Here is a 27,246-nt window from a genome sequence, read left to right as displayed (position 1 = left end):
TCTAACAGAGTGAGATTAAGAGCTGGTCATTCACACCTCAAATTACATATTACTAACAGTGTGCAATGGTTCCCTGCAGTAACAGTACTAAGCTGTTCATCCAAGTATCTCCTCCACGCTTCCAGTTAAATCTCACCGAGAGACACGCAAGACCGAGATCATGGTGACAACATATCATATCATGTCTTTATCTTCCATAATAAGCATCTATCAATTGGTTTGTCAATAGAGTTGGAGTTTTCTTTGTGTGAGAAATGTTTCAACATTATTAAGCAGTTCTTGTGATATAAATATAACAATGAAATGGAATTATTTTAAAATGGCTACCAATAAGTAAGGACTGCAATAATAGCTATTTAGACCTATATTCTCAACAGGAAACTTCAGCGAAAGGGACGGACTGAGTTTTTTACAACTACATATAATATTCAATATTAAAAAGAGATAAATAAGGAATGAATTTTAAGGATTCCATGGGGCAAAAGAGCTGTTAAAATCTGTTTAAATTTATGGCAATTGACTTGTTTAGATAAGTGCATATAAACGTTAAAAGGCCTGATGTCTGGATAAGATCTACAGAGGGAAATGGACACACAAAAACAACTAGATAAATTGAACGGACTGATTAATAGAAGGACTTGTAACAGTTGGTTTCAAGATGAACATAGTGCATCATGTTATATCCCCTTTATCCTAGATATCCCACATGTTCCACCATTGCTAGGAAGTTACTGTGCTCCCAACATGCCCTTTCATATTATATCAACTTGAATTTACCATAAATTATGCCCGCATGATGTAAAGCCACTCACTTTCATACACTTTTCTAATTTACTACTATTGTGCATGTTCCCTTAGAACAGGGATTCCAACAAGCTAAAGAACACGTCAATATCTTCTACTTGATCTTTCTGGAAAAAAAAGTTCTATACACATTTTCAAAGAAAAGAGTTAAGGGAATCAATTTTTTCTTGAACGGCACTCTGGATCAATACCGACCATTGAATCCCTGGATGACACCCCAGTGCTACTCGCCTCACACCTTTTTTCACGCTGTCGATAATGAGATAGCTACAATAGGGCTTGCCAGTGGGATTCTATCATCAAACAAGAGCACGTCCAGATTTGTGAGAAGCAACTTGGCAAAGAATGGATTTACTCTGCCATTTCAAGGGTCCTTGAGGAGGGTACTCGTCTTGGCAGGGTCATTGACAATTTCATCCGGGTTTGAACCTCTTCCATGTTGTATGACCATCTGTATGTTTCATCTGTCCTCTAAATGACACAAATACATATCATGTGTATGAGGAATGTTACCTCTAGTCAGCATCATTTCCAAGAAACTTTCTCCTTTGTAGACCATTGAACTAATGTGAGCAGACAATGTTACTTTAACTGACTAATTATATCTTAAATTGCCAACAGGCCTGTAGTACCAGATCCAATGGTGTATGTGATATCTCTTGCATTCAATCTTAATAAGACTTGCCCCAGTTTTGACATCATGGCTGGCACAATGACAGACAGACTATTGTAACATACATTGTACAAAGTTGAAAGTAGTGTGTCTTCTTATTTCATCACAGTGTGGAGCCAACAATAATGATCTTTTTTTCAGTTTAATATTACTTATTTCTTTACGATTTGGTGAACCAATTTAGATGCGACCACACTTTCAGAATTTTTGTTGGTCAAACAAACTAATAAACTAGCGCTGCTACTGTAAGTGATGTATGGTAACGTCTAACCTGAACTGACCTGGTATTCATACATTACAATTTTCTCAAATTTGTACTAATTTTGCATGAATTTTCTTTAATTCATAATAATATCTTAGCTTAATATTTTCATTGAAATACAGATGTATGTTCTTGGTTGATACTGGCCACCATCATTAAACCTTCTTTGCAAGATTCTGCAAGCCGAATCAAGCTTTAGATTTCTGCTTTAACCTTTCCCTAATTAATGTGTAATTGAATATACTTCAGTGTAATGTACATTAAATACTATTTTTAGCTTCAAGTACTCCGTACTAACTTCACTGCTTTCTCCTACCTGTAACTTCAGTAAAAATATATAAAAAACTAAACTATCCTCCAGAGAATTGCTATAAAAAAGGATCAAAAGTAGCAAAGTCAAAGAAAATACTCTTATTGGCAGAAAAAAATATTGACCTGATATTGATTTTCTTTTTTTTTCTTATTTTCTCTTTTTCTTGTTCCCTTTCAGACTTTATAGGAAAAGAGCACAAGTCACTTCTGACCAAACTGATTTGCTTGGCCACAGACTGTTAATTGCAGGCTGACTTCATAATATATCACAAAAGTATCATAAATTGTTCGATTCATTTCACACCTAGGATGTTATCAATCTTTCTCTGCTTCCTGCTTTATGACATCACAGCACATCATAAATGAAGTCATTATCCAGAACTCATTATTTTCTTTTCACAATTGACATTCTGGGATGATATTTCTTGGCTAGTATTTCGCTATCTCTGTGAGAGAGGCTTCCTTAATACGACATTATATCTTTTATGACGCCCTATAGAGGAGGAAGTCAAGTGCATGTATCACACACAAACATAGAACATTAATTGGTGAACTCTTAACAAAAACACACAGTGATCTATTATGAGGTATCATTATTTAACACACAACAATATTATATATATGTAGAACTGTGGCCAATCTTTCCAATATCACTAAATTGTTTGTAAAATTATTTGCCATATATATACATCCATCTATTGAGAAGGGGGCTGCATTGAGGGTCATAGGTAAAACGATATGGTGAGCAGGGAGTATCCGGGGGTAAAATGGTTTAATAACCAATGAGGTCACCCGTAAATTCATTTTAATATAAACAGATCTGTAAAGGAGTGAATGAACGTGTAACATCAAATTGCAATGAAGCATAACGGTAACATTTCGTTAAAACTACATAAAACGGCTCTAAAGTCTTCTTGTTTCTCTTCATTTTATTTTTCATATTCCTTTTTAATTCTGCAAAATCCTTCATCTTTTGGAGGAGAGAAAGTCCAAATATCAATGCCTGTTCTGGCCTGACTTTATGATATTTCACAATGTAGCTGCTGCTGTCAAGTGGGTTTTCCAAGCGTTGTGTGTGGTGATAGTTATTATGCTGTGGGGATTCCAGGGCAACAGCAAAACATTTTATATCATCCAATAAAGATAACCTGTAGAGCTGAGTCAAGCAATAGATCTCTACATGGCCGAAAGCAAATCTCACAAAGAAGTATGAAAGGACTAACAATCTCGTCTCTGAAAGGGAAAATAATCCACAGAAAATATCAGGAGGTGAAAAAGAGGGACTTGTCTCCATGGGAGCAAGATTATAGGGAAGGAGAATTCAACTTTTGACTTGAAATGAGATAAACAGATTGCAAAACTGTAGTTCAGAATGTCCCAGTCTGTTTGTAATGAATGACTTGATTAAACTAATGGCAGAGTAATTAGATCAGAGGTTGTTTCCTGGGATGAACATACTGTACAGGCAAGTACAATATCAAATATCAAACATGTCAACCTATGAAATCTGAATTGGACAGGTCTGTGGGCCTCAAAAATCTGGCAATTTACTTAATACTGCCTAAATGCCATTGCATAAATAAATACTGGCTGCCAGTAGGTAAAAAAGGCACCCACAATTTTAACATTTTAAACATTAACAACAGAAACAAATGATTTCTTTCTGTGTTAACAATCGTTCGTCAAAGAATCGGCATCATGTCAGTACCTAACAAATTACTGCTCTTAATCACTGCTATTAAAATTGGCTATATATCTCTCAATTTAAGCCTGTATGGTTAATGGGGTATGTTTTGTAATTAAGTAATATGCCAGTGAGAACTGTATTATAGCCAGTAGAATTTCTTTTTTTTTCTGGCATATTTTGGTTGAATTAACTCTGTTTACTGAATCCCTGTCTCCTCACAATACCTGCACTTTTATCATGAATACTAAGTCTAGAGTAAACTGGTAACATGTTTAGCATTTAACTGCTACTGAAAACTGGTCACATCCTTCATCTGCCTTTCCAACTTTCCAATGAGAGTGCTTCACACAGTGCTGTGGTCAAGTAGAGCAATGCTATTCACACAAGACATTTCACTTATTATGTCTTTCTTATGACTCAATGCAAATTCACAACTTGACTTTATTTTCAAGTCTTCCTCCTCATGCCTTCAACAAATCCTTCCACTTTAATATTTCATATTTAATACTTCCTAGCATTCACACCAAAGACAATCTTGTTCAGTGACTTTATTTTACCTGCAATCCGCCAGTTACACAACTCACAGGTTTTTTAAAGTAATCCTTTATTGTGTATATTCGTGTCTATTCACACCTGTACCACTAAGTCAAGTATTTGATCATCACGACACCTAAAATCAATAGCCGCTAAATCTCTCTCATGCCTAATCTCCGTCATATTGTTCTCTGGAAGCTAGGGCACCATCGCCATCGTTGTCGCTTTCTTTGCCTCAATAATTCAGGGAGCATAACCAAATCATCTTTTTCAATCACACTGATAATCAACCAACAAACTGCCTCTGCATCAAGGAGTCTTCATCATCCTTGTGTTTTTTCCTTAAATTTAAAAGCTTTTTCCATCCACCATATTGATGTTTGTTCCCTGATACTACGGTTGCCATGGTGATGGCCTCTTCAGCCGTTACTGACAAGCTGTGACCATCACTCTAAGGGGATTGTTTGGGCAAAAACTCTGGTCTAACTTGTTTCATCACAAAAACAAGTCCTTTACTGAGTTTCTTTTTGAAAAAGGCACAGATGAAAGTGCTCACCATTTTCTCACAGATTTATGAAAAAATGGGAGTTAATTAGTTGGTAGAAATATTTGAATAAACTCTTGGTACATAAACAATTCTGCAGAGTCAGGGACCTGAAGAAACTACCGATAACACAAAGCATTGAGTTGGTATATCTGTGTGCTATGAAGAAATCTTGTAAGCAATTAATCATTTGACAAACATCACTTTTTCAGAAATAATTGCTAAGCACCCCAGGATCTGAAACTTAACTTTGATAACAACTGAAAACAAACAAATGGTGTTTTATTCTGCAGGATGAGATGTGAAGACAAGTGACTGCTACTGTACGGTAGTTGATTGCATGTGAACAGAAGTGAAGTCAAATTGTTTGACTTGCTTACAGAAGATATGCAGTCATTATTGATTGTTACTTGAATTGATGTGGAGGCAATAAAATACTACTTGATTCAATGTAAAGACAGGTGAATGCTTTTGATTCGACGTGAAGACAAGTGACTGCTACTGGATTTGAAGCGAAGTCAAGTGAATGCTACTTGATTCAGCATGAAGACTGCTACTGGCTTTTTCATGAAGACAAGTGACTGCTAGTTGCTTTGATGTGATAACAAGTGACTGCTACTTGATAAGACGTGAAGACAAGTGACTGCTAGTTGATTTATGTGAAGACAATTGAATGCTACTTGATTTGAAGCTAAGACAAGTGAATGCTACTTGATTCAGCGTGAAGACAAGTGCCTGCTACTTGCTTTTTCATGAAGACAAGTGACTGCTAGTTGCTTTGATGTGAAGAAAAGTGAATGTTACTTGATTTGATGTGAATAGAAGTGAATGCTTACATAGTATTTGATATGATGTGCGAACAAGTAGAAGACAGATCTGTTTTGATCACCTTTTTAATATTAGTTATAAAAGTTTGTGGATGTTACGTGGGCTGACCCATATTTTGACAGGTCTGTTCTTAACCTAAAACCCCAAAATGTGTAAGCTAGGTTGATTTGAGTGCATATATAGAATGGAGACAGGTAAGAGGGATGTGAAGTCAAATCAAACTCTGCAATAAAGGTTTTACTTTTAAACCTTGTTTATACTACAATCAATATTTACACAAGGATATGTTTATGATTTTTAATTCTCAAACACTGAAGTCTTTCATTCTGTAACAGGCATTCATAAAAGATCTTCAAGATAGGTGTATTATTTAATATTCAAGGGCATTTCAAATTACTCCAGCAGCAGTCACCATACATGTGTTAAATGTCTGTGTGTCACATCCACCTAATCCCATTTGTTGTGTCGGTGTTTCACGTCCACGTAATCCCGTTTGTTGTGTCTGTGTGTTATAATACCCACTACAGCAAGCATGATCCACTTTCATTTAAACAAATTGTCCTTCAACACTGTTATGAATTCATCCGCTAAAACTGCTATTTTGACAATTTTTGTTATCACGATAAAAGTTGCATAAATTCATATATTTATGTTTAGCTAAACTGTGCACTAATTTTTATTTCTAGGATAAACCAAACAATTGGTTGGCATGTTAGGAGTTCTCGTTCTGAATTTGCGTGATTTTGTATTTGACTAAAGGATGAATCAAAGGAATTCCAGAGACAAACTTGTCAGAATGACGAGGTTCATTAAAGTCTATTTAGCAAAAATATCTTGGATGGATCAGTTGCATTTCACATCTATACTTTGGTATGTTTGGTAAAACTAATGCATCAAAAAGCAAAATGTTTCTCCCAAACACTACCTCCAACAAGCAAGGAGTCAATTATATAAGTGACATTGCAAACTGCTGCACACTGTTTCTGAATTACAGAAGATAGCAAAGTCATGGGCACAGCGTAATGCCACTCCAGAAATTGATTTTATTATGCTGGGAAACAATTACAGAGGTGCGAGTTATGGCTGCAACACCTGCGCGGTAAAGATTTTCAAAACTGTGTCACGGAAAGCACAGCAGCTTCAGAAACGGTAAATCTGGATTTGCCGGGTGACATCGAGGACTTGGTACGTAGAGAACTACGCCAAAAGTTTGATACTTTATCTATGTGATAAAACACGACAGATACCGCATTTAAACAAATATTTAAAAATATGAAAATATGCATTTTTGTAACACAGAACCCTTCGAACTGAAACATTTACTTTTTTATGATATAATAAAGAAAACTCACAAATTTCACAAAAAGTCACTTTTTATTTCACCACCGATGCAAATCAAGGCAACTGAATTGTACCCAGAAGAAGCTGCATAGGGCATACTACCACTCTTTTCAATACATTCACAAAATTGAAAGCAGTTCTCTTTAAGTACAAATATACCACCTATGAAGCAATTTTTGGACAGTTTTACAAATTTTATGTCTACACAATGTTCTTTGTGAGGATTTTGTGCTTCTGGAATTGTCTGAGCGGGGCAATAACAATGTATGTAGAAAAAATAGTCTCAAACTTTGAATTTTGAAACTATTAAGCAAAGCTTGATTTTACTTCTTCAGTTTGCATTCTCCTGATCATGTTAACTTTTAATTTTTGACATATATCAATTTGTGATAATCTTTGACAGATAAAAGTTTTACATTTCTGAAAACCTTACTTTAGGCCAAATTCAAATTGGAATGATCTCAAGGAGAAGTCATAACTTCAATATTAACTGCAGTGCTCATAGTTTATTTGTCAAGAGTGCTCAAATGTTAAAAAATCAATCATTTACCACAAATTATGCAACCCCTTTCCTTGATCATTCATTAGCTGACATCAAAATGGGTTAAACATTAATCTAAGAAGCCATAGGGTAGTAGCTGAATAAATGTCAAAAGTAATTTACGACGTGTTACCTGACACAGAAAAACATACTCAGTGAGGGTAGTCAAATGTACGCAGGAACAGAAGATCTCGGGGGTAAATCTTCAATCTACCAAGGTTTCTTATCTCGTCAGGATTTCAGCCAGAAAGATTCGGCTGCAGAATGGTTGAAGCATGGCTGCGTACGATGTCATCTTTTCGGCTCTACAGTTTCAGCTCTACAGTTTCACCCAATAAACACAGCTGGTCTGCAGTGTTAATCTGTATTGTTTGATATGGATTCAGCCTTCCTGTGGGGGGATTGTGCAGCTGCTGCAACCTTTTGACAGGGAGTACAATCCATGACCTGGACCCTAGGGACCTTTCCCCTCCCCCACCCCCTCCCTCCCCTCTTTGGTAAACTTTTCTGTCTCTCCAGGTAACAATGCTTACCTCATTAATATTCCATCGGTGTCGGACCTTTGGTAATTTGCTTGACTTGGGAATCGACTTCAGAATCTCCGGAAGGGCAACATTGTTTGGGCACTGGTTAACATGATCTAAAACAAACAACAAGAGGAACATGAAGATGATAAGATTCATATTTAGAACTTGATGTGCATCAAGGGTTATTGCTCAAGGGGGGGGGGGAAACAAAGCATCATTTAACCCCTGCACCCCCCATCCCACTCCCTGCAACCCCTTCTGGAATTATCAAGCAACTGTCACAAAATGTATCGTCACAGATAAATACTGTATGTCTTCCCTGGATCCCAAAGCAGAAAGTCTTCACAGACTACACTTAGCAACTTCTCATTTATGTACAGTATTCTTACTAAGTGATAATGTAAGTTATCAGCTCACCCAGCTCATATATAGGGAGGGCCACCACCAACCCCTCCCCCCCGCCCTTCCAACCCGCCCCCACCCCCTGCCACTGTATCTCTACACGCTTTTATTTTCGGGTAACACTACAGTCAAACTACTTACTGAATCCCTACCAGTAATTGATGTACTCCCCTGTAGTCAAAAACCAAGTCTCTTCACCGTCTCTTTAAAAAACATATTTGCATAAATTTCTTCAGCAAAACTTAAACCATGTTATGATCAACTTTGTATAAGCCATGGTGTGTTTCGTCTCTTTATGTTTTAGTAATTATTTGCCCTCTTTTTTTGTGTGTGTACATTTTAATCCTTGTTTTATATACCATTCAAGGCTTTCCGGGCCATCATCATTTCTCGTACTGTATCCAAATTATCTCAGAAGTGAAGCCATCATTGGTTTGCCTCAGCGAGCAATTTAACAAGCAATGACCTAATTGAAGTATTTAACGATCTCCATTGCCATATATCCCGTGGGAGATTAGCATTTTATACAGACTGGAGCAGTCAGGCAAGTGATTACAGACTATACGCATCAGTCTTCTTACTGTGGCAGAGAAACATGGCATACGGCCCCCTTATCAAACCAGCTAGCCAAGAAATACCAGATAGACAATTTGTTCATCGGTGGTGTATTACATGGCCAGACAGTTCAATGTGGAAGATGCTTAAATGATGCTCCACCAGTCTGTAAACTGATCTCTCTTGCTACCAACTTAAAGCAGTGTACTGAATATATATAAAAATACCCAATGACTGTTCTAATTGAAGTGGTCTTCATGCTACTGTATACAGTACGAATTAAAAAAAAAAATTAAATTTTTCTTTGTAGCCAACCAAAGATATGTTAATTACATTGATTAGCAAGTAGTCACTAGATTATCCCTCACTAATTATTCACAGGGACTTTTGTCGGTAATATTAACTAGCAGATTCCAACCTAAAAAAAACAAAAAGCTGAGTCTTTCAAATGTTACATATTTTGCAAGATACTATAATTAATGACTTAAAATCAGGGTCTAACCGGATGAGTTTTAGGGCATGGCTTAAATTTGACGACTAAAGTGGAGGAAAATAATCAAATCTCAAGTGTTTGTTTTAGTTATATATTTGTTTTGAGTAATTTTCAAGTTTTCTGAATGCACATTTACTGTTAATAATTACAGATTTTAATAATATTTCACGCAGATGTTAGACAAGAATATCTAAGCTGCAAACAGACAAGCAGAAAACAAAACTCACGAAAATAAAATTTAGAAAAAAATTACTAGAATTAATTATTGTTCAGTCGTTATTCATTCTGTTCATTTGTTGTCTTAAGTTTTATTCTGCATATTTTTGTTTCTTGCTACAAACTTGCTCTGGAATAAGTCAAAAGCTGTCACAATATGATGGAAAAAATTGCCATGAGATGATTAATCAACCTGCTATCATCCTAAGATTTACAGGCTTATTGCTAAAATATTGATATTTATATGTACTCATACCTAGTTAATATAAACTTTCAACTGCCAAGATTTATGGACAAAACCTACTATAAGCAAGACACAGTATTAATATCAACTGGCATAGTACAAACATTGTAAACTTTGAATGTAATAGTTACTACACTGTACCTGTAGGTGGTGTACAGACTTAACTGTTAAATATATTATCAACATGTGTAATACTTCTGCTGCACACCAATATAACAGCAGTAGTTTTGCAGCATAGTGAAACGGGTAAAGGCTGCCGCTATACACTGCCAGCATAGTGAAAGGGTAAAGGCTGCCGCCATACACTGCCAGCATAGTGAAAGGGTAAAGGCTGCCGCTATACACTGCCAGCATAGTGAAAGGGTAAAGGCTGCCGCTATACACTGCCAGCATAGTGAAAGGGTCAAGGCTGCCGCTATACACTGCCAGCATAGTGAAAGGGTCAAGGCTGCCGCTATACACTGCCATCATAGTGAAAGGGTCAAGGCTGCCGCTATACACTGCCATCATAGTGAAAGGGTCAAGGCTGCCGCTATACACTGCCAGCATAGTGAAAGGGTCAAGGCTGCCGCTATACACTGCCAGCATAGTGAAAGGGTCAAGGCTGCCGCTATACACTGCCATCATAGTGAAAGGGTCAAGGCTGCCGCTATACACTGCCATCATAGTGAAAGGGTCAAGGCTGCCGCTATACACTGCCATCATAGTGAAAGGGTCAAGGCTGCCGCTATACACTGCCATCATAGTGAAAGGGTCAAGGCTGCCGCTATACACTGCCATCATAGTGAAAGGGTAAAGGCTGCCTCTATACACTGCCATTATAGTGAGAGGGTCAAGGCTGCCGCTATACACTGCCAGCATAGTGAAAGGGTAAAGGCTGCCGCTATACACTGCCAGCATAGTGAAAGGATAAAGGCTGCCGCTATACACTGCCATCATAGTGAAAGGGTAAAGGCTGCCTCTATACACTGCCATTATAGTGAGAGGGTAAAGGCTGCCGCTATACACTGCCACATAGTGAAAGGGTAAGGCTGCCGCCATACACTTCCAGCATAGTGAAAGGATAAAGGCTGCTGCTATACACTGCCAGCATAGTGAAAGGGTAAAGGCTGCCGCTATAAACTGCCAGCATAGTGAAAGGGTAAAGGCTGCCGCCATATACTGCCAGCATAGTGAAAGGATAAAGGCTGCTGCTATACACTGCCAGCATAGTGAGAGGGTAAAGGCTGCAGCTATACACTGCCACATAGTGAAAGGGTAAAGGCTGCCGCCATACACTTCCAGCATAGTGAAAGGATAAAGGCTGCTGCTATACACTGCCAGCATAGTGAAAGGGTAAAGGCTGCCGCTATAAACTGCCAGCATAGTGAAAGGGTAAAGGCTGCCGCTATACACTGCCATCATAGTGAAAGGGTAAAGGCTGCTGCTAATCACTGCCACCATAGTTAATGGGTATAGGCTGCCGCTATACACTGCCAGCATAGTGAAAGGGTAAAGGCTGCCGCTATACACTGCCATTCATAGTGAAAGGGTAAAAGCTGCTGCTAATCACTGCCTGACGCTGGAGTTGAGTCCGGTCGTGATGAGTCCAGCAGTATGCTGAGGGCTTACCTCACACATCGACAACAAATAAACAATATTTTCAAATCTATATGACAAAATATTTTTGTTTATGAACTTCCTCCTTTGTTATAATCCACAATATTGACTCTTTTTATGTTTGTCCTTAATTGTAAAGACAGCAGGGTCAGATCTGTGCTGGAGCGAAGATTTCATACCAAACGTTCTTGGTTCTTCGATATAAAAAAAATAATACCTCCAATTGCTCAAGTTGATTTTAAATTTGACTTGATCCATTTCCATTGACATCATCCTACATATGACTCTGTACGTCAATTGGTTTAAAAGCCAAAAACAATTCCTGATCAATATTTACTTTGTGTTTAATAATTTAATGCAAGCTATATTTCAAACCAAGCCGAGCACCGGACAATAGATCAATCTACCAACATTTTCTTTTAAATATCTGACCGAGCAGTCTCGAAAAGGAAACCAACGCCACTCTCCTAAATGTCAAAGTTGGAAAAATTATTTACTGGAAGAGAGACTTTGAACTTTGCTAAGATCTTTCAAATGGCTGACGTTACTTAGTCATAAAATCCAAATTGGGATATTAGTTACCGCAGTTAACTCCAAGCCGCATTAAAAGTTCCACTTGACTTTATAAACAGAGCATGGTGTTTTGTTTGTTCTGGATAATTCATGAGGGCATGGATGATACATGTTATGAATGGACTTAACACTAAACCTTTAAGATTGAAGAGGTAAAGAATATGGATGATACATGTTATGATTGGAGTTAACACTAAACCTCAAAGATTGAAGCGATAAATAATAATGATGATACACGTTATGAATGGACTTAACACTAAACCTCAAAGATTGAAGAGGTAAAAAATATGGATGATACATGTTATGATTGGAGTTAACACTAAACCTCAAAGATTGAAGAGGTATTAAAAAGAACACTCAAGGATATCAACATCATCTTGCTGCCAATTCAAACTTTAATCAGAGATTAATAACAACAGGGTGCACCAAGACTATATCAGGTATCTACAGGCATTGGTAACATAAGGGATGCCATAGCTCCAGACTCAGACATGTGTGTAGGTGTGTTCTGAGTATATGATAACTATCCCTGCTTCAAAACCAAACCAATAGTTCATAGGTTTTGACAAGAATCAAATTTTTCTCATATAACAGAAGTTTAAAGGAAAAACACCTAGAAGGACACTATAAACTTAGGGACAGGGGGAGGGAGGGGTGGCATCCATAAAGAAGTACATCAGCTTGAATACCCTTGGGAGAATAACCTTGGGAGAACCAATTTTTTCAAAAACTTTACAGTGGTGAAATATGTTTAAGTAAACAAACAATGAAAGGAGAGACACACTACAAAGACTACTATGGGAGTAATAAGGGAGTAGAGTTGCAAAGACTACCAGATCTGAAATTTAAAAAAAAAAGAATAAAAAAGGCACACATCAGTGAGTTTCTATAAATAAATCATTCAAATTTGTATATATACTGGTGGGAAAGTTTTATAACCCAAGCTTCACTGATCACATTTAGAAGAAAGAAGCAGGAATTTTTTTTTTTGACCAGAGCCTAGATCCAAAACCACTGAGACAATTTCATATATAAATGTTAAAGTTCATAATAACAGCAGGAGATTTCAACTTATGAGTCATCTAAATGTCTTATTATGAAAGACACAATAGGAAGGTGGCTAAACTAACATTGACAGTTTCCATCCTGGTTGCAATTGAAGCTGAACTTACAAGTTACAAGACACACCTTTTCAACACTGGTACAGTACAAAACTAATTTGTGATGCTCTTTGTGGGGTGAGGGGGCGGGAATTGGAATGCATTTGTGAACCTAGCAAAGTTCATGTACTTTTAACAGCCAGATATGATTGTAAGGTTTCTGAATTCTCTCATGACCTGGTGAAGCTATATACAGTATCTATGTTCTTTAGAAAGAAGATATTAGAAAGGTGCATTGACTAGGGGTCTGGTAAAGCAATTTATAGGTTACACAGCAAATATTCCTTACAAGTAAATTCAAAAGAGATGTTCTGTAGGCCACTTTTGATTTTTGATGTTGTTATTAGAATGATGACGGAAGGATACCGTATGTACAGCAGACCAGACGTGAGCATTTCGATACAGCTACAGTAATGTCATCTTTATATTAATACAAGCAACGTCACTCCACCACCTCCTAACAACACAAAATACATAGGTGCTTTGGCTAATTTATATGCAACCTTATTTACCATTGTCTAGCAATTGTATACTGCAAAGAGAGTGTGTAGCCTAAGGGTAGCAATTGGGATTCTAATAAATATCAAGCCATTGTACAGGTGCTTATGTAGCAGGAATTTGTGTAGCAGAACTCTGTACAATATGTTGTGTATGACTTCATGTGTGTATTGTAGAAAGATAACTTCCTTAGAAATATTTACAATACTTTAATACCTTAGTTCACTAGTTGTAATGGCATCAGGAATTTAATGAAATTACCACAACAATATTTAAAGTTTGTAAAGTTCAATACATTAATGTTGAGCCAACATATGACTGAGCGCTGCTTTTCGTGTATTTCTATTTTAATTTTAATTATCGAGATTTAATCGCCATGAAGAGTAGTGATTACAACTTGCTAATTAGGAGTTCTAGCCAAATGATTGAAGTTGCAGACACATACACGTCACGGTTAATTTGAGGAGTATTCAGTAAATATATAAATATATAATTGTTCAGAAGGATGCAATGTTCCTCACTTCCTACATTACACAAAACACACAAAAAAACACTTCAAAGTGACTGACAACCTGGCAATTTCATGCACTGAAGCATGGCCATATTACAGATACTGTTAACATCTTCTATCAATATTCATGACGTCCCGGCTGACCGTTAACCGAAGCCAAACCGCTTCATGTCTTTCTGTATAGTTAATTCCTGTCTGTGAGACTGAGAGTAATTCCATGATTTAAGTCTCCTTGATACCTGTTAATGGACACTGTGAATGTAAATTTAGTAAACTCACCATTTTACACAAGTTCCTACGTAGATCATTGCAGCAACTTTTTTTGGGCAGGTTTTCTTGAGGCGGCTGGGGGTTTTGGAAGAGGGCCGTTTACAGTTATTCGTGTAAGTTTACAAGAAACTGGAAACTGAACACTAACAAACACAGAAAAATTTTTAAAAAAATTTAAAAAATAGAGGAAAACTAAGCAAGGACCTGATCACCTATCATTACAACTTTCGAAGTTAATGGTTATGGATCTGAATGGCTTCTCATGGTTATGTACGGAATTCTTAGTGTACTCTGGCTAAGATGGCAGTTGATTTCACATAAAGTGAATAGCAAACTTGCTAGTTGCTACTAGTCTCAGTCAGAACACTGATCAACTCATCTTAACGAGTGGTTAAATCCAGGTACCACCAATATACTTACACTCTCTGCTATTCGTATTAACAAGACTGAAACTTCATCAAACTACAGTAAGACAGCATACTTAGATATTCAAAACTTTAATCAAAACCATCCGAGCTCTACTGTAGGAACACTTTTACAGGGTTACTTGATTCTACTAAAGTTTAAAAGTCATCCAGACAGTTTTATATAATCTACAAACACCAAACAAAAAGCAAGTTGGAAGATATTATCAGAAGATGATCAATTGAAAAATTGCTCCCATTATTTGATCTAACACTAAAACTGAAACTGAATTGACTGTGTAATTTATATTGCTATAAAGTAGGCAAAGTAAACAAACAACATTTCATAGCATGTTTACACAAAGGTTGCAAGTTCACATGTATACATACATACACACAGATATATACATTTAGATAAGCATGGATGGTTAGATGCCTTAGCACCAAATTTATTTTATCACATATTAAGTTTGTCAAGAAACGTCTTGTAATAGATCAAACAGCTTGTTATAAAACATTTGAGTCTTCCTCCAAGTTACTGTATTAAACACTGAATTTATTCAGTCCATAGCCTGCGGTAGGCTACAGTAAAATCTCTAAATTTAGAAACAAGTGTTTATACACAACCTTTATCTCAAAATCGTAAATCCGGAGTTTGCCTTTAACTGATCTGGAATAGATTTCAACATTTTGTAAACAAACTTTGATTATACAAATCAATTCGTTTCATAGTGGATGTATATACATGTATACATTAAACTGCGTGAACAGGGACGGGATGACTAGGAAATAAAATGCAAATTAGAGACGTTGTTTACGAAGACAGACCGTGTATCTCTACACTGCCTGTATAAATTTATCTCGATTTAACTTGATATTCTCACTTTCTTGTTAGAGCTCATGTTGTTTAACTTTAGCCTGAGAGCAGGCGCGTAGCCAAGGGGGGGCAAAGGGGGCAGCCACCCCCCCCTTGAGCATATTTTTTACAAAAATTTTAAAGGTTTTTATGATATCGCTAGTATTTTCAAAAGAGAAAATGCTAAGATGCAACTTACAAGGCATGGGAAGTGCCATTTCCGGCAATCTGGGAGGCATTTACAGCCAAAATTTTCTTGTACGCTTCGCGCCAACACATGGTGGCGCTACGCTTAGATAGTTTGCAATGTCGAATCTACAGTTTCGCCCCTCCCTTGGCAAATTCCTGGCTACGCGCCTGCCTGAGAGTATATTGATCTCTGGTCTGTATTGAAATAATGGCATCATTTAAACATGGCAACAGGTTAAAGCTACATTTTATTACTGTTGGTTTTTTTCACTTTTGGATACATAAATTCTATCAAGAGTTACCAAACCGCAAATATAGCCACACATCGAATACATTTTCGTTTTCGTTTACTCAAATTTATTCAAAACGTTTTCGTTTTAATATTCAAAATGTCCTAAATTATATTGTCCCACAAATTTAATGTAATGTTTTTATCTTCTTTTTTTTCAGTTGTAATCCTAAGTTGCACCTTCATGCTTGATTTCATTCTTCCTGGTGCAATGTTGATGGAAAAGAGCACAAACTTGTGTTTGGTCATTGGAGTATGATATAATATTATGGGTAAAATCAATGTTTAATATATTGATAAAAGAAACTGTGTTGTATAGGTATGAATATATCCATCGTTCACACATAGACATGAGCAGAAATACACAGATAGCTTCAGCTGCAAAAAGTGCCACAACACACATAATAACACATACCTATATACATTTAAAAGCACAAGCAAACCCTACCATAATCTGATATGAAATGTACATCGATATTACTTGGCCACCAGAAACTCATAAGTTCCCGATGTATATATGCTCCATTTTCTACTTTTATAATTATATTTTCAATTATAGCATCATGTAACTGCCAAGGTGGGTTTAAGCTTCTGTTACACATGCTGACAACGGTTGTGAAATAGTACTCGTTTCTTAACACAGAAAACCAAAGAAAATGACCTACATTGCTTATGGGGTTTTAGTATTTCTAAAGCAATCTCAACATTTTCACCAAAACCTAATCCAAAAGGCAGCTTTAAAGGCAGTTATTTTGTCAGGACTGGGTTTTTTCTATATGGTTGTCCCCAGTCAACCTCCAAAAAAAGAACAAACTTTCTCATCCACAGTCAGATTATTCTTGGGTCGGCTGAGGGCCATACAATTCATATAGAAAGTACTGAACCAACCCTTTTACATATATACACAAATCTTTCTGGACAACCAGTTTTACCATTGATACAATCTGTTGCCAAAATGGTCATCTTTAGTAGACAAACAATCAGTAAGCTGCATTCCTTTGAAATCAGCCCCAGGTAAAAAACTTTATAACTAAACCGAGAAAACAATTTCACTTAAATTTATCATGGAATCGCGTGAGCTCAGAATTCACATTTATCATTAGAATCTCTATCGAACAGCTAACTTAAAGATTAAAATTCCCAGTTTTCTTTTTCAAAAACTGAAATAAAGTTATCCCTACTGCATGATACCCGGTAATAATTTGCCTTCTGTATCACTAAGGCTGGTCAACCAATGATGATGGCGACTCAACAGACCTACAGTATAGCATTATCACCCAAGAGGGCATTCTAGCTAACCAATATGTTTATTCATGAGTGACATCAGCTGACAAGCTGGTCAACCAATGACGATATACGACTCAACAGACCTACAGTTTAGCATTATCACCCAGGAGGGCATTCTAGCTAGCCAATATGTTAATTCATGACATCAGCTGACAAGCTGGTCAACCATTGAAGATGGCAACTCAACAGACAAACAGTATAGCATTATCACCCAGGAGGGCATTCTAGCTAACCAATATGTTTATTCATGACATCAGCTGACAAGCTGGTCAACCAATGACGATGGCATCTCAACAGACCTACAGTATAGCATTATCACCCAGGAGGGCATTCTAGCTGGCCAATATGTTTATTCATGACATCAGCTGACAAGCAAAGAAGAGACAAGACTGCAACCCAATCCAACACACTACCTTTCTAACAGAGGCTAGCATTACATTGTACTACTAACCTGGTCATCAAAACACTGCTTCCATGTGGTATATTAACTGCCGCTGGAGCGATTCGAAATTCTGGCAACCAGCTAAGCTAGCCGGAGGGATATCAGATAGGATATTAATGAAACTGGAATGCATACTGTAGTATTGACAAGAAGAAAGGAGCAAGCTCATCAAGAATTTTATGCTCAATGAAAATAATAATACCACGCAGTGAACAATATGTAATTATATAATACACTGTGAACAATATGTCAGACTGTATGTACAGCATGATATGCATTGTGTGATACCAGACAACACAATAATATATAATACTATGATAATAGTAGATATATGCTATACTGTTGTATGAGGCCAAACAGGGAATAATAAGTAATACTATTAAAATACACAGTGAACAATATATGTTATACTGTTGTATGACTTGAGGCCACACAGGATATGAGGCCACACTGGATAGCATACTACAATGCTACAGATGTAAAGTGCTTCACAAACTTATATACAGTATATAGGTCTAGACACTCAATGTAAATGTACATGACAAATATATATGATGTGCAATTATTATGTCTATTTTATACTTCGATGTAAATTACTATATTACAGCTTTGCACGTGTTAAAATGCATTAGGTACCAGAAAAATAAAACATATTTCTATGCTTTATTTAATTACTTGTAAATCCAATTAACATTCAATGTAGCATAGTAGGGCTGACCTATCATTCTATCATCAAATGTTAAAATTCTATCATTTCTTTTGCTTATGTTTTATTTCTTCTATATAATATATTAAATTATCTTAGTTCTTATTTTTCTGGTAAATATCTAGTTTTTATAAAAACAAAAATTATAAATATAACATGATTTTTCATATAAATTAATTAATTAATTAATTTAAATAAATAAATAAAATAAATAAATATATATATATAAATAAATAACATTCATTGCTTCTAAAGTATGAAATATTAATAACTCACTAACTTAAGCTATCATTACGTTTTGCTTCAGCTATGCTGTAACCTCTAGAAAGTCTCTCTTTATTTCAAGAGCAGAGGTACATCCGCAGTCTTGTGTAAAATTTACTGGAAATAAACCCTTTATTTTTACATTTCTGAATCTGACATACGGTTGCTAACCGTGCTGCAGTCTTCCCTAAGATATTCATTGACACATGCTCTAACAGATGAGGGGTACACACTTAAGAAGCTTTCAACATATTCTTCTTCTTTTGTTGAGAGGTAATAAATATTAGCAACTTCAAAAGATATTTTCTTACATGTCTCCTCTTATGTTTGCCTGCAGGAATGAAGGGGGGGGGGGGGGGAGAAACAGGGTTTAAGGGGGAGGAGAAAAACTAAGAAACAGACAGGCTCAATTTTTCTCGATAGGTACGTTTATATCTTACACTGTCTATTAACTGTGTTTACCATATGTAAATGATTACTTCCAACAGACCAGCTTCAATCTTTCTAATTATGTCATCATCTCTGAATATTTAATGCCCTAGCACCAACCACCCCACCACCACCACCCATTACAATAGTAAGGTACATAGGATGTAAGGTTAGCAGATTGTGATCTTTGGTAATTAGAACTGCACAATTTGAGTGGAGACAGCTAAGTGAACAGTGTAGTGAAATGTAACAAACAGAAAATCCAGAATGAGCCGTGACAAGGAGGAACATTACTTAATGTTACACTTATTGTACTGTTCATGGACCTCCAAAACTACATTATGCAATGTGCTTTACACCAGAATCCTTCGGTATCATATATAGTTCATGGCCTAAAGACACATAGCTATCATTCTGGTCCCCAAATTGGCATCAAGACATGAACTTTTGAAGTTTGCATCAACAAAAATCCATTGCAGTTTGTGAAAGACAAATATTCTGTACAAAATTAAACCAAATGTTAGTATAACTTTCTCTTGCACTGTGACACTCTTTTCGTTAGATTACATAGTCTCCGATCACATGTGATAACATTACGTAGCTTGTTGAGAATGTACTACATTGTAGCAAACTGACCTCATCATAATACCACAACATGAGTATGAAAGTGATTAATATGGTCATGAGCCTGGGCACGGTTAAAATGTGATTTAAATCATTACAGAAGACATACAACATAAACATGTACAGGACTGACAGATGCAACCAGGACATGGTTTCAGATATCTACCAATGGCTTCAATGGAGAGGTCTATGGTTTCATATTATATAGTCAAGGCTAACATAAGAAAGTTGGCATCATAACAGGTGAAGTCTATATTCCAATAGTGAGATACATTCAATACATGTATATCTCTACAGTACCAGGAAGTCTAAATTTGATTGTATACATAAAATTCATTATATTCTCTGTACATAGTATTTCAAGGTCAGTTATTGCAGAGCATACCTGTAAAAAAATTACACTGTTCATAATACAATCACAAGAAGTGCTTCTTGTTTCTTTGCTTTTCTTTATCTTCTTTTGTCATATGAGCTCAGAGAACCATTTCCTGCATGCCACAATATGTACATAGTGTATCATCAAAATGACCACACTGAGTAAATGTTTGATTTGGTTGAATGTCTATCTTGTGGTTAAGGGTGGTTGTTTAACATCATGAGGGTGGTATTGGGAATAACTCAGTTACTTTCCAGTTTTAATGATTTGCCAGTAAATTGACTTTTTGGTGAACACAACGTTCAGAAAAGTTGGTTAATCTTCAATGATAGGCAGCCTTCTTGCTGCATAAATTTATAGCTGGCATTGCATGTGTTTGGGACTTAAAATAATATTAGCTACAATGATTTGTGTATAATTTGCATAATTAATTAAAGGAGCGTGACATATGGACATTCAAATCTTGATGTGATAGCTAGTCCCATTCAATTATTATCAAAAGAAATTCATTTGGAAATTAATTAACCAATCCTTTGCAAACTTTTGACAATTGCTTGAAGTTTGTTAATTAATTTAATTTATGCTAATTAGATCATTTCCAACACTGAATGTCCCCATACGTCACATTTGTTTTAGTAGAGTAGGTGTTTATAAGTATTGATATATTATTGGACGTAGTTGATATATTTCAAAGATATTTGTAAAGTTCTAATTTACATTTAAGGCTATCAAAACAAGTACAATTTGTTTTGAAATTATGATTCATACTAATTACATATTTTACTTCATACATGTGATTTATGGGACACATCGTGATGTATGGAACATTTATGCAGTGCTGAGCCATCAAGTTTTTCTCAATGGCCATAAAGTTAAAAGTGCACCAGGATACTACCATGCCTCACAACCATCAGTCCATAATATAAGCTTGAAAACCATTCAAAAGATGGTTCATTCTTCCAATCAAAACCACCCAGATAGCCAAATAGAAGTTTTACTGTGTCGATATCACATGAAAATGAAACCAATGATAAATAAATGATGTTACCTGTAGGGAATTGGCATGCTGTATATATTTTGACATTTTCAGCACTGGTAGTCTGGTACTATATGTTGGATGCTGTAGCTAATAAATTGAATGACAGTGTTACCAAGAAACAGCTCAAAATGATTCAACAATTTGTGGATGGAAAGAATATTTTCCACAGCACCAAAGTCTAACATTCAGACAATCACATCATCAACTGTTTCCTACAAATTACATGAGACAACTTTGCCAATCACAGCATCAATAATCTCAAAATTTTCAGATAATCTTTCATTTATGGGGCCTCAATCTTTCTTCAAGCAGGAAATATTTCTTATAGACTACTTTGTACCTGTCTAAACTATTTATCCTCTTTACATCTGATGATCTCAATGTTAATAATTTTTCCTCTCAATATTTCTGCTTTATGTGCAAATGCTATAATGGATAACTTGTTTTATACTGGAATGAACAAAATGAAAATGAATTTGGCAAATTGCAAATCCATTAGATTTAAAAGTTTAATTCAACAGTACATTTACTGTTAATTAAGACTTTTATTTTAATTTTCCCCTGACTCTTTTCTAAAGTAAATTACTTCATCATGTTATTACTTTCCTTCAACAAATTGCAAACGTTGATTCATAAAGACAGGTATTAGCATTCTCCCTCGCCTCCCCTCCCCAGCCCATGCCACCCCCACCTCTTTCCCAAATCGTTTTTGCAGTGTTGTTTAAGCTAGAAATATGTGTTTTGACAAATTTGTTCTTGAATAATGAAATACAGTATTTTGTTTGTGAAGAGATACCGTATATACAATGTTACAGACAAACACATTTTTTTTCCCATGTTGCACAAGTTTATAACATACAAACCATTAACATTAAAGTTCCATTTAAGTGCTCAAGTTGTGTTGGTATATTTATTTGCACCAAACATTCGTATCTGACACAAAAATTTAAGACTAAAACATTACTTTTCAAGGAAACCTTTTCATAAAAAAGAAATGTCCCATACATCACATGTCCCATAGAATGATACATTAAGCCTTATTTTCATAAATCATGTTATTACATAATGAACTAAATGATATTTTTTGTTGATATCTTGCCAGAATTTAGCAGGGTGTTGTTTTAGCTATACGTACTGTATGTGATTGGTTGATTAATTTGTTCTTGAATGATGACCTACAGCATTTTGTTTTTGAAGAGATATATATGACGGACAAAATATTAATTTTTCCAGTTTTGCACTAAAAAACATACAAACCATTAATCTCATATTATCCATTCCAGTACTAAAATTGTGTTAGTGTGGTTCTTTGCCAAAACATTCTTATTCGACACAAAATTTAGACAAAAACATTACTTTATAAGGCAAATATCCAATACGTTCACATGTTCCATACGTCACACTTGTTTTTAATACATGTTATTACCAAAAAACAATAACATTTCGTTATTCATGCTTAAAACTTTGACTTCTTCCCTTCTTCTTTTTTTTGGAATGTTTCAAATTGCAGAAATAAATAAATTAAACTAAACTTTTGAACCCTGATAATTTCAATTTATCCTCAAATATTGATAGCCAGGGTAGAATTGATGGAATACATACATCCCAACAAATACTCCAATATGGTATTGTAAAATTAAAAATTTCAAGAAACAATTTGTGAAAACATTCAACTCTTTACATGACAATCATGAGAAAGCTACTGTTTTGATAAAATAAAGTGTAATGGTAATTCTTTTAATATCACAAATTTATAGGTTTTCATAACATCTCGATAACAACTGTATTTGACAACATGAATCATTGGGGGAGGGGGTGGGCACAGTGGTGGGGCGGGGTGCATACGTATAGGAGACAGGTAAAAGACGAATGATGTAAATCACTAAGTATGAAAATCCATAGAATTTCTGATTACTACTTTTCTTTTCTTGTCTTTTTTGATGGGGAAAAAAAGAGAACACACATTTCTTTACTGTACAATTATATATGTGCAAAACACTGATGACCAATTACAACTTTTGTCACCAACCTTCTCCTTGCCTATTGTTGACACTTTGTTTTTACATGAATTAAAAATCTTTTGTGGTAAAACTTAAATTGTAAGGATTGGAAGTTGGTCCACACAATAATGTACATGGGTCTGTTTCTATCTCTCTGCACTTAATAGCCTTCTGCATCCCAAACCCTATCAATGTTGTATTTATATTTTATTTTGGGAGTAGCTGCCAAAGTTCTAGACCTTTTAGATGGGATGTAAGGAGAGTGCTAAGTGAAGATAAACAAGAACTCAGACTTGTATATAACACATTTGCAAACTTTATTACAACCATTTGGACTATGAATTTAACTGATCATCGATAGGTACTAAATATTGCACACACAAAAAACAATCTCTTACAACATTAGGAGCAAATATAGTGCACTCATTCAAGAATTACAAACCATTTTGGCCAATAGTCAAAGTTACGGAAATACTTTATTAATTTACTCGCACAACTTTGCAGATCTATAGCAGGTCTAAATTCATAAGTTTTTGGCGAGATAATCAATTTAGTGGACTAATAGGCTGATTGTTTGCCAGTTAATGTATGTTCCCCTAAAAGATGAAATATAGTACTGGTCACACATTAATTTAATGTGCTTGAAAACAGGAGTTTGACAAGAATCAACCCTGAAACACACAGGAAGACACTTCCTTGTAACTTTATAAAACACCAGGTATTAGGAGATCTAAAGGTAGGACCTATTACAAAAAACACTTTCTGCAGTTTATGTACTGTAAGCTGTACATTTGAATATTGGTATAAATGGGGACAAACTAAAACGAATGACAGCGAATGGCCGAATGAAAATTGACTTGGTACAGGGTTAATTATCATTCGCGAATGACAGCGAAAGACAACGAATGACAACGAAGGACAGTGGTGAGAAGAGATAGAATGATTAACGGAATGGAGTAAATGCGGTTATTGGTTTTCTGCGCAAATATGATTTGAGAAAAATCGCATGTTACGTGGTTGCGGGGTTTTGGTGTAATTTAGGGATAGGAGCCACAGGGAAAGTTTTGTGTGAGAATGTGCTCAAGTGCGCGCTGTGCTTTTGACATTTACCTCTGTAGATTTATATAGAAAGATAACTGAAGCCGTTTCAAGATCATTGTATTGTTAGTTTCTAACAATTAATATCGGAAAAATGACGTTAAATTTACTTTTTAAAATCAGACTTACAATTTCGCTTACTATAAGGTACGTTTGTATCTTGTCCGTACTTTACTAGATCTGTAAGCCACGCACTTCGCGTCCACTCGGTTTGCGTGGCTTTAATATACCCACGAAGTCTGAACTGTGAAATCCGGTTGAAGCAAATGTCTGTGCTGTCATTACTGTCATTCGTTTTAGTCAACGCAATTTTTTAGTGTGTACAACATATTGTCATTCTTATGTGTAACGCAATTGTCATTCGTTTTAGTAACACCCGTATAAATGTAACATTCCAGGTATCACTGAATTACTCAAAACTCAAATAGTACTAGCCTAGACCTAGCCTATAATGGGAAAATCACTAACTGAATGTCCTATGGTGAACAGAAAAGTTGAATGTTATGCCTTAACATTTCAAGGATAAATATGATAATGACCTTAGTCCTGGCCAAACTAATGATCATGGTGTTCCTTGAGGAAAATAAGAAGGCTAAAGCTGCCAAGTCCAAAGAGCATGTAAGGAAAGCATGCTCTGATTGTTTGTATCGTTACATAGGCTAGCAACTACAGTGTCTATTCTATAAAAACAATCTTATTACCCCCCTTAGGACCTCTTGCGAGGTCGACCAGGGGTTAACTCCTTTGTTTTGATTTTGTACGTAAACTTGCAACATACACACATGCCAAAGGGCCTACGTAGCAAGAAAATGGTAGAGTCTTCATTCATACGGAAAGGTGTATTTCTTCCCCAATCACAGGAGCAATGACTTCAGCAACCAATCAATATTGTTCATCTAGTTTAGTTTAGAGACCCAAGGATCAGGAAGCCTTACAGTAGCTGATTTGATACCCTTTCCGTGTTAGATAGGCTATATGGACATCACTACACTACATGCTACAGCCAAATTACAGGATTAACTAATTTAGAGCCTATAGGCCTAGTCATGTCTAGCCCAATTTCAGCCTAGGCCCCTAAAAATGAATATGCACAGCCAAAATCAACTGAATAAATGTAGGCGCAACCTTGCCGTGGTGACTGATGTTCAGGTCGATGTACATGCAGCTCCTAAACCTTATTCTTAAGTTAGCCTAATCCTATGTAATGTTATGTCAATGTAACTTTGGCCTGGCCTACACAACGTTATCTAGTAACAGTTAGGCCTAACTTAGCCTAAGTTACTCACCAATACTCAAATTCCAATTTTCGTGTTTATCCATAGAAGTCACTTCTGTTGAACGACTATTCATTGTAACTGTTCATAACCCATGCTAACTAGGTTATCCGCAACATTTTCAAGATATTTTTGTATCTTGCTTCAAACGGTTTGATCATTCAATGTATTATCAGCACAACAGGACCATATGAAGTGTTTATAAACAACACTATTCACGACGCCTAAGTTACCCCGTGAAAGCCAGAAAGGTTATACACATACTGCTTGGAGGACTAACTTTACTGTGCTATTGTGCAATACTAATTCACACTGTCGATGATATAGGAACCTACATTTTGATTCTCGTACTCAGCCAGAATCTTGAAAGAACGGCGCTCTACAACATTAGGTTTTGAACTCATTTCACGGTTACGCAGTCCAAGCAGCAACTCAATTTTATCTACCATGAACTTTTTTCGTTTCAAGTATCAGAAGTCCTGTGTTTTGAGTTCTGCATCCTTCATGAAGTATCTGCTCGTGTGATTGGTAATAACAGAGCGGAAATGAACAGTTGAAAAAGATGCATTGTGGCAATTTGGGTACGATCGAGGGAAGTTAATTTAGCTTTAACAAACTTTATAAAAGCAGAATAGACCGACAGTTTTGAGGGGTTTGTTATCGTAAATAACCATGACAATACAAAACTCGAAACATATCCTTATCCGGTTTTGAAGTTTGAGAGTAAATGACCTTTGAGAATTACCCAATTACAATTTTTATTCATATAATTTCATATAATGATAATAATATCTAACATTTACTCGTGGTAGTATACGATACTTGCAATACATAAAACTCACTTCCATTTCCTCCTCTTCCTCCTTGACAAAATCGGTCCACAAATTACCACATCAGATGAATCAAGTGTCAAGTGAGCGAATCTAATATTATAACCACGCATCGGTATCTAACGCTTAACGACATATTCAGTGATAATAATAGTGTGTAGAACAAGACTATATAAATAACTGTTGAAATACCTGTTGGGTATTTCGATGTTCTTTGTACAGTATGTTGTATAGCCTGTTTAGGTCCTAGTATAGTCGAGTCGAGTCAATTCTAGTCCAGTCCAGTCTATCCTTAGCTTAGGTTAGTTTAGTTAGTAATGACAAAAGCATTAGGTGGACAAAAAGTAGCAATCGAGGACCCTGTAAGAGAAAATTAGAGGAAAACAGTAATATCAAATCCTGTTGCAATTCTTAAAATAACCTCCCGAAGCAATCTATAACCATTGATAACTACCGCGTCGTGACTATATAGGTAACCATTTCATTCATTCACAACCCTCTGCAAAAAAAACAATTCTTCAGGACTCTGGCACCCGAGGCGGATCCTCAATTGTGTCACCTCGTG

At 36.0% G+C, this 27,246-nt stretch overlaps 1 protein-coding gene across 2 annotated transcripts in view; it reads right to left on the bottom strand.

Moving 5' to 3' along the window:
* The window catches only part of LOC139975866 (calmodulin-binding transcription activator 2-like), a 109,130-nt gene extending 82,975 nt beyond the window's left edge, over window positions 1-26,155 (bottom strand). The window contains exons 1-2 of one of the 2 annotated variants that reach the window (XM_071984132.1): window positions 25,864-26,155; window positions 8,060-8,166 (exon numbers count right to left, since the gene is read on the bottom strand). In XM_071984132.1, the coding sequence (XP_071840233.1) occupies window positions 8,060-8,166; window positions 25,864-25,927 (171 nt within the window). In that variant the 5' untranslated portion in view covers window positions 25,928-26,155. The remainder of the gene's footprint in view (window positions 1-8,059; window positions 8,167-25,863) is intronic. The other variant, XM_071984133.1, reaches the window with a different exon arrangement.
* Between the last annotated feature and the right edge of the window lie 1,091 nt (window positions 26,156-27,246).

This window comes from Apostichopus japonicus, chromosome 11 (assembly GCF_037975245.1).
Source record: "Apostichopus japonicus isolate 1M-3 chromosome 11, ASM3797524v1, whole genome shotgun sequence".
Classification (NCBI taxonomy): Eukaryota; Metazoa; Echinodermata; class Holothuroidea; order Aspidochirotida; family Stichopodidae; genus Apostichopus; species Apostichopus japonicus.
The sequence above is the reverse complement of the archived record's forward strand: the minus strand, read 5'-3'. Positions and strand labels throughout refer to the sequence as shown.